The sequence below is a fragment of the Carcharhinus amblyrhynchos genome, chromosome 4 (genome assembly GCF_965287045.1).
Source record: "Carcharhinus amblyrhynchos chromosome 4, sCarAmb.v2.hapA, whole genome shotgun sequence".
Lineage (NCBI taxonomy): Eukaryota > Metazoa > Chordata > Chondrichthyes > Carcharhiniformes > Carcharhinidae > Carcharhinus > Carcharhinus amblyrhynchos.
Genome location: NC_137327.1, coordinates 33,367,342 through 33,382,968, shown reverse-complemented (window position 1 = coordinate 33,382,968; position 15,627 = coordinate 33,367,342). Strand labels below are relative to the sequence as shown.

The 15,627-nt window shown below is 42.0% G+C and overlaps 1 protein-coding gene across 1 annotated transcript in view; it reads left to right on the top strand.

The window, feature by feature from the left end:
* The window catches only part of itfg1 (integrin alpha FG-GAP repeat containing 1), a 289,515-nt gene that overhangs the window by 187,309 nt on the left and 86,579 nt on the right, over positions 1-15,627 (top strand). Inside the window, exon 13 of the mRNA XM_080186953.1 lies at positions 10,377-10,420. Within this exon, the coding sequence (XP_080043079.1) occupies positions 10,377-10,420 (44 nt within the window). The remainder of the gene's footprint in view (positions 1-10,376; positions 10,421-15,627) is intronic.

The following is a 15,627-nucleotide window of genomic DNA, read 5'->3' as shown; positions in this document are numbered from 1 at the left end:
AGAGAGAGCGTGAACGTGTGTGCGTGAGAGAGAGAGTGTGAACGTGTGTGCGCGTGAGAGAGAGAGTGTGAACGTGTGTGCGTGTGAGAGAGAGAGAGTGTGAACGTGTGTGCGTGTGAGAGAGAGAGAGTGTGAACGTGTGTGCGTGTGAGAGAGAGAGTGTGAACGTGTGTGCGTGTGAGAGAGAGAGTGTGAACGTGTGTGCGTGTGTGAGAGAGAGAGTGTGAACGTGTGTGCGTGTGAGAGAGAGAGTGTGTGTGTGTGAGAGAGAGAGAGTGTGTACGTGTGTGTGAGAGAGAGTGTGAACGTGTGTGCGTGAGAGAGAGAGAGTGTGAACGTGTGTGCGTGAGAGAGAGTGTGTGAGCGTGCGTGAGAGAGAGAGAGTGTGTGAGCGTGCGTGAGAGAGAGAGAGTGTGAACGTGCGTGCGTGAGAGAGAGAGAGAGTGTGAACGTGTGTGTGTGTGTGTGAGAGAGAGAGAGAGTGTGAACGTGTGTGTGTGTGTGAGAGAGAGAGAGAGTGTGAACGTGTGTGTGTGTGAGAGAGAGTGTGAACGTGTGTGTGTGTGAGAGAGAGTGTGAACGTGTGTGTGTGAGAGAGAGTGTGAACGTGTGTGCGTGAGAGAGAGAGAGTGTGAACGTGTGTGCGTGAGAGAGAGAGTGTGAACGTGTGTGCGTGAGAGAGAGAGAGTGTGAACGTGTGTGCGTGTGTGAGAGAGAGAGTGTGAACGTGTGTGCGTGTGAGAGAGAGAGAGTGTGTACGTGTGTGTGAGAGAGAGTGTGAACGTGTGTGCGTGAGAGAGAGAGAGTGTGAACGTGTGTGCATGAGAGAGAGTGTGTGAGCGTGCGTGAGAGAGAGAGAGTGTGAACGTGCGTGCGTGAGAGAGAGAGAGCGTGAACGTGTGTGCGTGAGAGAGAGAGTGTGAACGTGTGTGCGCGTGAGAGAGAGAGTGTGAACGTGTGTGCGTGTGAGAGAGAGAGAGTGTGAACGTGTGTGCGTGTGAGAGAGAGAGAGTGTGAACGTGTGTGCGTGTGAGAGAGAGAGTGTGAACGTGTGTGCGTGTGAGAGAGAGAGTGTGAACGTGTGTGCGTGTGTGAGAGAGAGAGTGTGAACGTGTGTGCGTGTGAGAGAGAGAGTGTGTGTGTGTGAGAGAGAGAGAGTGTGTACGTGTGTGTGAGAGAGAGTGTGAACGTGTGTGCGTGAGAGAGAGAGAGTGTGAACGTGTGTGCGTGAGAGAGAGTGTGTGAGCGTGCGTGAGAGAGAGAGAGTGTGTGAGCGTGCGTGAGAGAGAGAGAGTGTGAACGTGCGTGCGTGAGAGAGAGAGAGCGTGAACGTGTGTGTGAGAGAGAGAGAGAGAGTGTGAACGTGTGTGCGTGAGAGAGAGTGTGTGAGCGTGCGTGAGAGAGAGAGAGTGTGAACGTGCGTGCGTGAGAGAGAGAGAGTGTGAACGTGCGTGCGTGAGAGAGAGAGAGCGTGAACGTGTGTGTGTGTGAGAGAGAGAGAGAGAGCGTGAACGTGTGTGTGTGTGTGAGAGAGAGAGAGAGTGTGAACGTGTGTGTGTGTGAGAGAGAGAGAGTGTGAACGTGTGTGTGTGTGAGAGAGAGAGAGAGAGAGTGTGAACGTGTGTGTGTGTGAGAGAGAGTGTGAACGTGTGTGTGTGAGAGAGAGTGTGAACGTGTGTGCGTGAGAGAGAGAGAGTGTGAACGTGTGTGTGAGAGAGAGAGAGTGTGAACGTGTGTGCGTGTGTGAGAGAGAGAGTGTGAACGTGTGTGTGTGTGAGAGAGAGAGAGTGTGTACGTGTGTGTGAGAGAGAGTGTGTACGTGTGTGTGAGAGAGAGTGTGAACGTGTGTGCGTGAGAGAGAGAGAGTGTGAACGTGTGTGCGTGAGAGAGAGTGTGTGAGCGTGCGTGAGAGAGAGAGAGTGTGAACGTGCGTGCGTGAGAGAGAGAGAGTGTGAACGTGTGTGCGTGTGTGAGAGAGAGAGTGTGAACGTGTGTGTGTGAGAGAGAGAGAGTGTGTACGTGTGTGTGAGAGAGAGTGTGTACGTGTGTGTGAGAGAGAGTGTGAACGTGTGTGCGTGAGAGAGAGAGAGTGTGAACGTGTGTGCGAGAGAGAGAGAGTGTGAACGTGTGTGCGTGAGAGAGAGTGTGTGAGCGTGCGTGAGAGAGAGAGAGTGTGAACGTGCGTGCGTGAGAGAGAGAGAGCGTGAACGTGTGTGTGAGAGAGAGAGAGAGTGTGAACGTGTGTGTGTGTGTGTGAGAGAGAGAGAGAGAGTGTGAACGTGTGTGTGTGTGAGAGAGAGAGAGAGAGTGTGAACGTGTGTGTGTGTGAGAGAGAGAGAGTGTGAACGTGTGTGTGTGTGTGAGAGAGAGTGTGAACGTGTGTGTGTGTGTGAGAGAGAGAGTGTGAACGTGTGTGTGTGTGTGTGAGAGAGAGTGTGTGAACGTGTGTGTGTGTGAGAGAGAGTGTGTGAACGTGTGTGTGAGAGAGAGTGTGTGAACGTGTGTGTGTGAGAGTGTGTGAACGTGTGTGTGTGAGAGTGTGTGAACGTGTGTGTGTGAGAGTGTGTGAACGTGTGTGTGTGAGAGTGTGTGAACGTGTGTGTGTGAGAGTGTGTGAACGTGTGTGTGTGTGAGAGTGTGTGAACGTGTGTGTGTGTGAGAGTGTGTGAACGTGTGTGTGTGTGAGAGTGTGTGAACGTGTGTGTGTGTGAGAGTGTGTGAACGTGTGTGTGTGTGAGAGTGTGTGAACGTGTGTGTGTGTGAGAGTGTGTGAACGTGTGTGTGTGTGAGAGAGAGAGTGTGAACGTGTGTGTGTGTGTGAGAGAGAGAGAGTGTGTACGTGTGTGTGTGTGTGTGAGAGAGAGAGAGAGAGTGTGTACGTGTGTGTGTGTGTGAGAGAGAGAGAGAGTGTGTACGTGTGTGTGTGTGAGAGCGTGAACGTGCGTGCGTGAGAGAGCGTGAACGTGCGTGCGTGAGAGAGAGAGAGCGTGAACGTGCGTGCGTGAGAGAGAGAGCGTGAACGTGCGTGCGTGAGAGAGAGAGCGTGAACGTGCGTGCGTGAGAGAGAGAGAGCGTGAACGTGCGTGCGTGAGAGAGAGAGAGCGTGAACGTGCGTGCGTGAGAGAGAGAGCGTGAACGTGCGTGCGTGAGAGAGAGAGAGCGTGGACGTGCGTGCGTGAGAGAGAGAGAGCGTGAACGTGCGTGCGTGAGAGAGAGAGAGCGTGAACGTGCGTGAGAGAGAGCGAGCGCATGAGAGAGAGAGAGCGTGCGCGTGAGAGAGAGAGTGTGCGTGTGCGTGAAAAACCAGTTTGGAGAAAAGCTGATTTTAAGGGTCTTTTTAGCAATATAAAATGGCTTCTACTATTGACAAACAGCGATGTAGAATCAGAATGGAAAACATTTAAAACTGTGTTCGTACAAGTGCAGGAAAAATATATTCTGCAAAAAGTGCTAATTAAAGACCAGTGGACTCCATGGATGAATAAAGACATCAGAGAACTCTTGAGTTAGGAAAGAGGCACACATTAAGTACATATACAACAGAAGAGTGCATAATAAAAGTACATGAAGAGATTAGGAGAGAAATTTTAAATCAATTAGGAAGGCAAAGAGAAACTGTGAATTAAATTATCAAAGAACATGGGACAAATTAGTAAAATATTTTAGACACAGTCATAAAAGAGGAAAGTTGTGATGTGAATAGGACCATTAAAGGATAATCAGGGCCATAATGGGAAAAAAACAAAAATATAATGTAATTATTTTGCTTTGATATTTACTAGGACAGTAGAACAAGTAGATATGACATTGAATAATAAGATAAGAATTGACAAGTAGATTTAAAATTAAAAAGGAGATGTATTGAATAATCTAAATAAACTCTCAGTACAAAGATCCTGGTCTGTATGGAATGCATCCATGTATTTTGCACGAATCTAGGAAAGAGTTAGACAGATTACTACACATAATTAGCAGTTAGTTGAAATGATGTGCCAGAAGGACTGGCAGATAGCTATTGCAATTCCTATATTTAAGAAGGAGTACAGGACACACCCAGGGAATTATAGACCAATCAGCTTACCCTCAGTGATAGGAAAGATAATGGAATTCCTGCTAAACGAGAGAATAGACGAACAACTAGAAATTTTAAGAAGTACACAATAATGCTTGATCATCATGGATTTCAATAATATTGCTTAAGCAAACTGATTTGAATTATTTACGGAGGTAACAAAGCGCAGGCAAGTGGTTGAAATATATCTGGATTTTCAGAGGTCCTTCAATGAGGTGCCCCATAATAGACTAATGAATAAGGTCAGTGGGTGTGGAGTTGGGGGACAAGTGACAGACTAGAATGTTAGTTGGCTTCATAACAGAAAGCAGAAGGAATCAAAGGTAGATATTCAGAATGACAGACAATGGCAAGTGGTGTTCTGCAAGCATAAGAGCATAAGAAATAGGAGCAGGAGTAGGCCATCTAGCCCTTCGAGCCTGCCCCGCCATTCAATAAGATCATGGCTGATCTGTCGTGGCTCAGTTCCACTTTCCCGCCCTCTCCCCATAACCCTTAATCCCCTCTCTTATCAAAAACCCATCAACCCACGTCTTAAAAATATTTAGCGAGGCAGCCTCCACCACTTCAACGGGCAGAGAATTCCAGAGATTCACCACCCTTTGAGTGAAGAAGTTCCTCCTCAACTCCGTTCTAAACCGCCCCCCTTTTATCTTGAGGCTGTGCCCCCTAGTCCTACTGTCTTTTTTGAGCGGGAAGAGTCTCTCCACCTCTATCCTATCCATCCCATTCATCATCTTATAAGTCTCAATGAGATTTCCCCTCATTCTTCTAAACTCTAACGAGTACAAGCCCAGTTTATTCAGCCTCTCCTCATAGCTCAACCCCCTCAACTCCGGTATCAGCCTAGTAAACCTCCTCTGCACTCCCTCCAAGGCCAAAATATCTTTGCGCAGGTGCGGTGCCCAAAACTGCACACAGTACTCCAGCTGCGGCCTCACCAATGCCCTATACAGCCGCAGCAAGACCTCCCTACTTTTATATTCAATCCCCCTCGCTATGAAGGCCAGCATCCCATTCGCCTTCCTGACCACCTGCTGCACCTGCAAGCTGGGTTTTTGCGACTCATGCACAAGGACCCCGAGGTCCCTCTGCACCATCGCCTGCTGCAGTTTTTCGCCCCGTAAGTAATAGTCCTTCCTACCATTCTTCCTACCAAAGTGGACCACCTCACACTTGCCAACATTAAATTCCATTTGCCATTTCCTGGCCCATTTGCCCAGCCTATCTAGATCCTTCTGCAGACTCTCCACACCCTCCGCACAATTTGCCGTTCCCTATCTTGGTGTCATCAGCAAATTTCGACACCCTACACTCGGTTCCCTCCTCCAGATCATCTATATAAATGGTAAAAAACATCGATGCTCGGACCATTGCTGTTCATGATTTACATTAACAATTTGAATTTTGGAATCTAAAATACAATTTCTCAATTTGTGAATTATGTCAAATCTGTGAGGAGGACTGCAACAAATTATGGGAGATTAATCAACTTGCAGAATGGGAAAATTGTTGGCACTTTAAGTTCAAGAAGAGGTAATTTTGGAAGGAAGAATAGAATACTTAGAAGGTTCAAATCCAGATGATGAAGAAAGGATCTCTAAAAGTTGTGCCACAGGTTAGTAAGGCCATTAAAAAATCATGAAGAATAAGAATGGAAATATTTAAAACAGTGTTTGTCAAAATTACAGAAATATATATTCTGCTTTTTTTTCCTGAAGGAATAGAGTTGAAAAGTTAAGCCTGTTTTGAACCTTAGTTAAACCACAGTTAAGGTGCATGCAGTTCTGATCAGCGTAATACAGAAAGGATATAAAACACAGGAAAAGTGTAGAGAAGGTTTACAAGAGTGGTGCGATGAATACGTGGATACATATCAGTAAGGAATTGACAGGCTGAATCTCCTTCTCTCTTGGAAAAAGACTGAGGGGAGACCTACTAGATTTCTTTAAAGTTATGGAAGGTTTTGATTGCATGGACGCTGTGAGAATGTTTCCTCCAGTGGGGAGGATCAATATAAGATAGTCACCAAGAAATCCAAGAGGAAATTCAGAAGGAACAGATTTATCCAGAGTGGTGAGAATGTGGAACCCATTACCACTGAGTGAATCGTATAGATGCATTTAAGGGAAAGTTATACATGCATATGAGAGAGAAGCAAAGAGATAGATATAATTGGGAGATTTTGATAAGGGTGGGAAGAGATTTGAGTGGAACATAAAAACCATCATGGATTAGTTGGGCTAAATGACGTGTGTTTGTACTGTATTTTCTATACAATATAATCCTATCTAGTAAGTGCATTCTAATGACATTGTTAAGAACCCTTTTCATAACTTTACTGCTGACTAAGAATAAGCTGATTTGGTCTGATTGGATGTGTCCTGGGTAGGACATATCAGAACAATTTTGCACTTTATCAGCTGCAGCTGTTTCTGGAACACAAGTTTTCAACTGGGATGTTACCAAGGCCCACGACCTTTCCTGTGTCCGTTGTGTTCAGCTGCTTCTTGATATCATGTGGATAGTGCCAAATTGGCTGAAGACTAACTTCTTGCAGTAAGGATTCCAGGAAGATCAGTCACTCGGCATTTCTGACTGAAAATGGTTTCAAAAGCTTTATTCTCATCTTTTGAGTTGCACCATCATTGAGGAAGGAAATGTTCATGGAGCCTCCCCCTCCTGTTGATTGTTTAATTGTCCACCATCATTCATAACTGAATGTGGGAAGGCAAGGAAGCTTTGATCTGCTGTGCTGAATGTAGAATCACTTATCTCTGTCTATTGCATGCTGCTTCAGATGTTCAATATGCATATATCCTCAAGCTATACCTTCATCAGATTGGCAGCTAGTTTTTAGATGGGCCTGGTGCTATTCATATGTGCTCTTATGCGACACATTTTATTGAAGAAACGATTTGTCCCCTGGCTTGATAGTAATGGTAGAGTGAGGGAAATACAGGACCATGAGGTTACAGATTGTGGTGGCATATAGTTCCACTACTGACAATGATGATTGCCCAGGGTGGATGCTGAGTTTTGATCTACTAGATCTGTTCTGAATGTGAACCAGTTAGTGTGGTGATAATGCATAGTTGGGCTTTTGTTGCATCTAGTGCCTATGTCAATAGCAGGTGGTCCATCCAGTTTTATTCCTACTGTTTTTCACTGCAACTTGATACAGCATACTTAGTTTGTGAGGCCATTCTAGACAGCAGTAGAAGAGCAGCAGATTTTCTTCCTTTTATTGATATTGTGCTCACTTATTATGGAGACAAATAATTCATTATACTTTTTGATTTGTTTGTATCTAACTGCTGCATTTTTGTCATCCATGTTCATGGATCCCTAAATCACTTTAGACATACATAGTTCCCAGGTTTTTGCTATTTAAGTAATTGACAGGTCCATCAATTTTTTGGTCTAAAGAGGATGACATCACACTTACCCAGCATCAAAATCCACCTACTATAGTTTTCTTGTTACATTTATGGTTCCATCCATAAAGCTCAGTACCCCACCAATCTTTGTGCCATCTGCAAATTTGGAAACAAGGGGCCTTTTGCTGTCAGCCAAAGAAAGTACCTGATTTGTCTCTGAGGCATGCATGATCCAATATCCTGCCCTGACACTAATTTCACACACGTATGGTGCTGTTGGTGAGATACCAAAGGAGTGTCAAAGATTATGCATGAACTTTACCATTAGGAAGAAATGGACAAGACTGTCAAAACAAAATAGTGTAAAAACCTGAAAGATAATACTTGAAGTTCATCTGCCATCATCAAATGCTATTATGCCCTGATTTGAACCTAAAGCATTCAGCGAGAACAAGGTGCTTTCAGTTAAGCCTGAACAAGCCCTGCCAGCTTCCAGCTGTGCAGAGGTCAGTGGAGTGTAAAATCAGGAGGAAATCGGGCATTCAACCCAAACCTGCTGTATTATGACCAGGAAAGTTTTATATTAAAAATCAGGGCTTTAGTATTGTTCTCACAGATGAGGAGGGGGTATAATTGTTCCCCATTGTTTCGCTCTCCTCATCAGCAGATTTTTTTTAAAAGAATGTTTTGCCACTTTAGTATTTAACTGATTCCATAACGTGATCATAAAACACAAGATCAGACAGATTTTCTTGAATTTTAACAAATAAACAAGGATAACCTTTATTGTACTTAACCAGGTCTAAATAAAACAAAATACGCTCTGAGAGGAATTTTCCAGGATGTTCTGCCCCTACCAACAGTAACCTCCACTGCACATTCCCAAGTGGCAGAGGGTGCACCTATCCTGCCGCCAACCAATTGCAGGCCACTTCCACCTCTGTGAAACACGCCATGAGCTAGGATCCCACCTGGTGTCTTTTGTGCACACGCACATACACACACACGCATATACACACACACACACACACACATACAGACATATCAAGTGAGTACATTTAATGAATTGTTTCCCCCCAGTTGAGCACACCAGATTATTAATTTGATCCTTTGCTAATGGGGGAAGAATATGCAATCCGCTCATATTCCCCTGAGGCCATTGGTTTTTTGCGTATGTGGGATCTCAGTCTCAATGGGTTGGAATGTGGAAGGAACATAGTGCAAATTGTTTAGCCATCTTTGCCTGTGAGCTCTAGATGCACTTTGGTCTTTATTTTTAAAGTTCAATCCGGGTGTCCAGCTGGCAAATTTATAATCATTATTTGCCATAGAGCAGGTTTTCATGACCCTACATGTAGTGAGATGACCTTAAATATTTAACCTCCCATTGAATAATAATTGACATAACTTCAAACAGACTCAATGGTTAAGTTAATAGGAAATACAGTTTTGCTTATTTCATTCATATTTAATTATATTAAACAACATTATTATTGAATTCATTTACTGAATTCACTGAATTATTGAATTCATTTTAATTACTATCATACAGAAACATTAATTAACCAAGTTGATCTTTTCCCAGTAACAATGACGAGTTAATTTTTTATATTTAGTTATAGTTTGATAGATTTCTAAACAAAATACATTACCTTAAGAAGAGAGTTGTTACCCTAGAAATGTGCTTTGGAGAACATAATCAAATTATTATGTTCTAGGGCTTCAAACAATTGTGTGGTGTAGCAATCTATTCCACAACATGGTTGCAGTGCTGTGCAGCTTTTAGGCTTCTGTTGTTAATGTACTTTGTAATCTCCAACATCTGCTTGAAATCAAATTGTCTTGAAAGATTGCTGATTGAGATCCATAGTGTTGATGATTCCCTTGAGTGTTGTTTAATATCATTTCTGTTAGCACAGCTTCCTGCTATTTTAAACAAAATTAGAATAGTAAGTTAACTTATTCAACACGTATATTTGCAATGAGTAAATTTAGTGCATATAGCATTTCACAAATGCTTTTTTTCCTAATTGGTTATTAATCTGCAATCGAACTTTATTGTTCAAAACATTTTGGCTAGCAGGTTATCCATTTAACATTCTCGAGTTGAGATTCTACTTAAGATGAATATAGATATGGTAGTGCTATGTTTTAAATTTCTGCTAGGTATTTTTGTAATCGTGTATATATGGCAAATGGGAAGAATCCATGTTGAAGCCAAGATGATGAACAGTAAAAAGCAAATTGCTTTTGAAGTCTAATCTGCCTGTGCTAGATAAGGGGAAACTCATTTTTGATTATAAGAAGTTAAAAGAGTATAACATTTAGCATGCTAGACAACAACCACAAAAGCTGTTTTCACAGATTTTTAATGTCATTAGAACTAATAGTATTTAATAGATTCCTTTGGGCAATCATTAGTTATTTTCACTTATTTGCTGTGGAACTCATCTAGAGGTTTGAACATGTAAGTTGATATTTTTGAAACATTTTGCTGTGACAGTACAGCACAGAACAGCTTCTGAAAGTTCATGTAACATTAGTAGGTATCTGACTACAAAAAATATATTTTTCATACTTTTGTATCTGTTATTTCCTCTGTAAAATTGTTGTGTCCACATTTATGATGGAAACTACTTTTGGAATTTATCCATGTAATCACGCTCTTGTGTGTATTGGTACTATGCAACATGATTTTGTAGCTCCTGACTCGTGGGCCTGCTTTCAGCTAACTGCTTCCAAGTTTTCTGAAATTAGAATGAGGATTTAACTCTATGCATCTAGATTGTCCTCTGCCTTGCACCTCATCTGAAGACCACATTATTTAGTGCATTACTTAAGTCAAGATTCATATCTTTGAATTATTTATACATTATTAACATTGAAAGCAAGGTTTAACAATGATTATTTCATTTCCTTCCCAGTTCTCAGTGGGTTGTGCTCCAATGATTGTCCAGACAAGGTCACTGTAAGTAATGATTTATTATCTATATTAGGCACTGTAACTTGCACTTTAGTTGCAAATCTTTTAAAGACGGTGAAATGTAACACTGACTTCTGAAAAATATTTGACATACAGCACAATTAAGCAGTTTATATTCCAGCTAGGTGGCTCCAAGAAAAGCATTTCCCTGTACATTCTACAATGAAATTGCAATACAAAAGTTATATTAGAAAATTTCAAAATCCAAATTATTAAATGTTGTTCTGTTGATGACAGTACAATGTACAATGGGAACTATTTTTTGAGTAAACTGGAGCGGTAGTGTTTCTTTGAAGGATTAATGAACAATCACGTAGATATTATAAGTGATTCCAACGTGGAAACGTCTATTGTGTTACGTAAAAATTATACTGTTATATGTTTTCTGTATTCTATAAGGTTAGCCAGATTCAAATAATCAATAACATGTAGTATATTGTATTTTTGGCAATTGTTTTCTCAAATCAGTCATTTTTGTTCAGTAATCTAGGTTTAGTTGATCTGGATAAGGGAAAGGAATCTGATTGTAGTTCTATCCTAGTCAAAATCATAGGACCCTATTTTACCATTTTGACTCCAAGTGCTGGGTGGACTTGAAACTGGGAGTTTTTCAGATCCGACTTTTAGATCCATTCTGAGGCACCCTAGTATGCACTCTGCCTGAAAAAATAACAGCGATTCCAAATCGTGCTGCACAAGCCTGTGGGAGGGGCTTAACAAGCCCAAAACCCTGCAGCCCCAATCAGCGCTTCTGACTGCGCGTGTGCAGAAAATAAATGATTGATAGAATGCCGCTCCCCTGCCACATGCCTCCTAGGCCAGATAATACCTCCCCATGGACACTGGACACCCCCCAACATTACTGCCCCCCCCCCCATATCCCCCCACTCCCTCACCACCTAGACCAATCGTGGGACCTTCCCCCTCTTCCCCCACCACCAGTCTCAGGCAGAGTGGCAGCAGACTTCCCTTCCCCTCTACTGATCTCAGGCAGAATGACAACAGACCCCCTTTCCCCTCTCGTGATCTCAGCAGAGTGGCAGTAGACCTCCTTTCCCCTCCACTGATCTCAAGCAGAGAGTCATTGGACCCACCTTCCCTTCTCTCCCCTCCCCCACCGATCTCAAGCAGAGATCTGTCAGACGCTCAGCACTTACCTCCTCACTAACTGGAGCACCCGAATTGGACTTGCATTGAGCCATGTCTGTTTCGCGCTGATTCTGGATGGGCGCATGTGGTGGTAAAGGGGGAGGTGCCCATTAAGTCAATTGAAATTGGATGTTTCAGGCACGGTCCCGATCGCGGCCATTTTCAGGCCTTAGTAAAGGGGGAATCGGCACAGAGATGGACATGGATCATGCTACTCTCCTCACGCCCAACTTTACCAAGTTTTCTCGCCCAAAAAACAAGCGTAATGGTAAAATCAGGCCCATAGAGTCAGAATGGCTCCAGATATTTTCAAAATATGAACCAAAGTATGTCAGCGTTTTGCTTAGAAAGTAAGCATCTTCTGTTTTGGATTTGTTGTCTTGAAAAAGATGAACAATGATGTTATTCAGCTATCTGTGCCACAGAGGGGTTATGCGTTCTTTGGCATAGTAATCAATCTGAATTACACTGAGATAAGCAAGTGATGAAAATGATCTTAAAAAAAATGTCCTTACTTACCACCTTTGGCAAGTTCAGTGTTGTACAAAACATAAACCTAACTAATGATGGAGAAATATTGTAATCCTATTTGGCAGGCTGCTGAGAAAATCTATCTTTTTCTCTTTGACTCAACCCGATCCTTCAAAGATTTCAAGACCATTGGATTTAAGAAAAATATCCTACTCCCATTTCTGAATCCAACTTTCCCAAAATTAAAAAGGTGTGGCAAGGCTATCTGTATTCAATTAGAATATGTGTGGAACAGAACAGGAATTGCGAGCATTTAAATTAAACCATTATTTTTACTATCAGAAACCTAAGAGCCTCTGCAGCTGAACCTCAATATTCTGTTTCAATCTCAAAAGCAAAAAATTGAGTAACAAACCTTCACACACACTATTGCCTGATGTATCCTTTCTCAGTTGACACTAACCTGCAACTGCATCCCTCAGAAATAAAACTTTAAATGCAAAGTTGCTGATCATTGTAAAACATTGCCTGCTAGTGTATGATATTTCCCTACTGTTGAGCCTTTTTCAAATATTTGCATTTTCCTCCTTTTAAAGATTGGGAGACAACATTGAGGTGACCCTTTTAGCAATCCTCAAACTTAGAAATAACTTAGAAAATATAAATCTTTATAATTGTGAAATTTTCCAAATTCAATCTTTAGTATATGAAAGGTTTTATCTTCCTCCAATCCACTTCATTACCACACTTAGCAATTAAACCAATCATAATTTCTTCCTTTAGATGTTATTTTCCTTTTTTTTGGGGTATTATTTCTATATTCATATCAGTCAAATTTGGATCTGTAAGTAAGTTCCACTGATACCCTGTGTTCAGTGATGCCTAGGTTGATAGTTTTGCTCTCAATTTATTTTGAGAGCGTTGAGTGAAATTGAAGCACATGTGGCTTAATCCAAGTTTTACAAAGTTTTGTGAAGCAAGCTTATACTAGCTTGTAAAGACATGGTCTGTATCATTAATAGCAGTCATATTTTAACAGATGGCAGTTTTCTCTGTTCACTTGCATCACTTTTACAATTGTCGTGCATGTACTTGTAGCTAAGTAAAAATTAGCAGTGGAACAGTTTGTTTTCACACCTATCTACTGAGTTTCTAGTCTGATCACAGTCAGTATACTCACATTGCTAAACATTCTGTGTAATGTACATAATTAAGTAAACATTGGTGTACTACATTTTTATAGATTTGCAGAACTATCCTTTAACTCTTAATCAAAAATCATTCATTCAGAGTGAAGGAAACAATGAATTAAATATGCTAGCAGCTGGGTGCATTGGATGATTTCCATAAAACTGTTCACAGCTGTTATTAAAGGATACTTGATGACAAGCTATTCTATATTGAACTCCTTGTATGAATGGGGAAAACTAAATCAATTGGCTTGGCTCCTACAGGTTCCATTTGTGTGGGTTAAATCAATGGCAAGTCTGCATGAAGAACCTCAGAATAAATTAACTTAATTGAAAACTTATTGTGGAGATGGAATTATGAACCATCACTGCTTATTTTGATCCGTTTTGTAATATCTAACATAGCAAAGGGATGATGTAGATGAATAGAAGGTGAGATAATATATTAACAAAGCAATAAAATTACCTGTACTGCAGTTCAAGACAAGTGTAGAGGTTTACGGTGTCTTTTCAAACAGATGCCCACATTGAATCAAATAACAATTGTTTTAATAATGGAGTCTTCAAAATAATTTTCTTTATGATGCAAAGTAAGCAAATTCAACAAAAATTCATAGGAGCAAAATATCCATAAAAACAAATTACTGTGAATACTGGAATCTGAAACCAAAAGAGAAAATGCTGGAAGATCTCAGAAGGTCTAGCAACATCTGTCAGGAAAGAAAAGAGCTAACATTACGAGCCCAGATGACCCTTTGTCAAAGCTAAAAGGCATAGAAAGTGGGAGATATTGATACTGCAGAGGGAGGGAATGAAAGATGAGTCATAGCTATAGAAAGTATAGGGTGGGGGGGTAGAATGTAGAAGAGGGGACACGGGGGAGAAGGGGTAAGGGAAGGGAGATGAAGTAGGGGGGGAATAAAAATGAGGAAAGGCAATAAAGAAAGAAAAGGAAGAGAACAATCAAAAAATTAAATAAAATAGAATGAAAACAAAGGTGGCCAAGGCGGGGTAGAGCAAATCATCGTAAGTCGTTGAATTCAATGTTGAGACCGGACGGTTGTAAAATGCCTAGCCGAAAGATGAGATGCTGTTCCTCCAGTTGCATTGAGCTTCACTGGAACATTGTAGCAAGCCAAGGACAGGCGTGTGGGCATGGGAGCAAGATTATATGTTAAAATGGCAAGCAACCAGAAGGTCAGGGCCCTGACTACACGCAGACTGATGGTGTTCAACAAAGCCATCACTCAGCCTATGCTTGGTCTCTCCAATATAGAGGAAACCACATTGGGAGCAGCGAATGCAATACACCAAATTGAAAGAGATGCGGGTGAATCGCTGCTTAACCTGGAATGAATGTTTAGGATCTTGGATAGTGAGCATAGAAGAGGTAAAGGGACAGGTGTACACCTTCTGCAATTGCATGGGAAGGTGCCATAAGTGACGGGAGAAGTGTTGGGTATAATGGAGGGAACGGTCTCTGCGGAATGCTGACAGAGAGAGTGAAGGGAAGATGTGTTTGGTGGTAGCATCACACTGGAGTTGGCGAAAATGGCAGAGGATTATGCTTTGCACGCGGAGGCTGGTGGGGTGAAATGTGAGAACAAGGGGGACTCTAACCGTTCTGGGACGGCGGGGCAGGGTGAGGGTCATAGCACAGGAGATGGACTGAAAGCTGTTGAGGGCTCTGTTGACAACTGTAGATGTAAACATCTGTAGAACATAGCTCTTCTCCTCCCAGCAAAATAACTGGTGAAAGGGCCAAAGTTACTACTAGATAAGCACCTCAAAGCAAGGGGCCATATCTTGCATTTGGGCTTCTGAGAGTTTGTTAGGGCTCATGTCTCCCCTTTCCAGGGAAGTGGCAAAGGGCAAAGTATGGAGTTGATTGTTTCCTATACTGTGAGTTCCCTTATTTTCAGCTTAGGAGCACATAGAGAATAGATTGATAGTCAGTACCCCCAGCAGGTGTTTGGGCAGTGGGAATGTAAGGATGAGGATTAATCAAAGGAAAATTTGACCCACCTTACAAAATGCTGCAGGGCATTTTTATTTATTTATTTTGGGAGGAACCAGCACTTGTCAGATGATTTTCTAATATCTGGAACTCTAGATGCTCTCCTAGTAACACAGGTTCTGCCCATTCACATGCAAATAATGGGACCTTCCTTTGACCTTGTAAATTTTTACAGGATTAACCTCTGAATGCCCACACAAGCACTACTTTGTACTTGAGACTAGATATCCCCGCCCAAGTGGATTTTCAGCCCCATTTTTTCCTTATAGAATTCATGTGCATATGAAACCAATTGACAAACATGGCTCAATTAACACAATAAAATCTCTGAAAATGTTTTTTGCAAGGCTCTATCAGCCACTGTT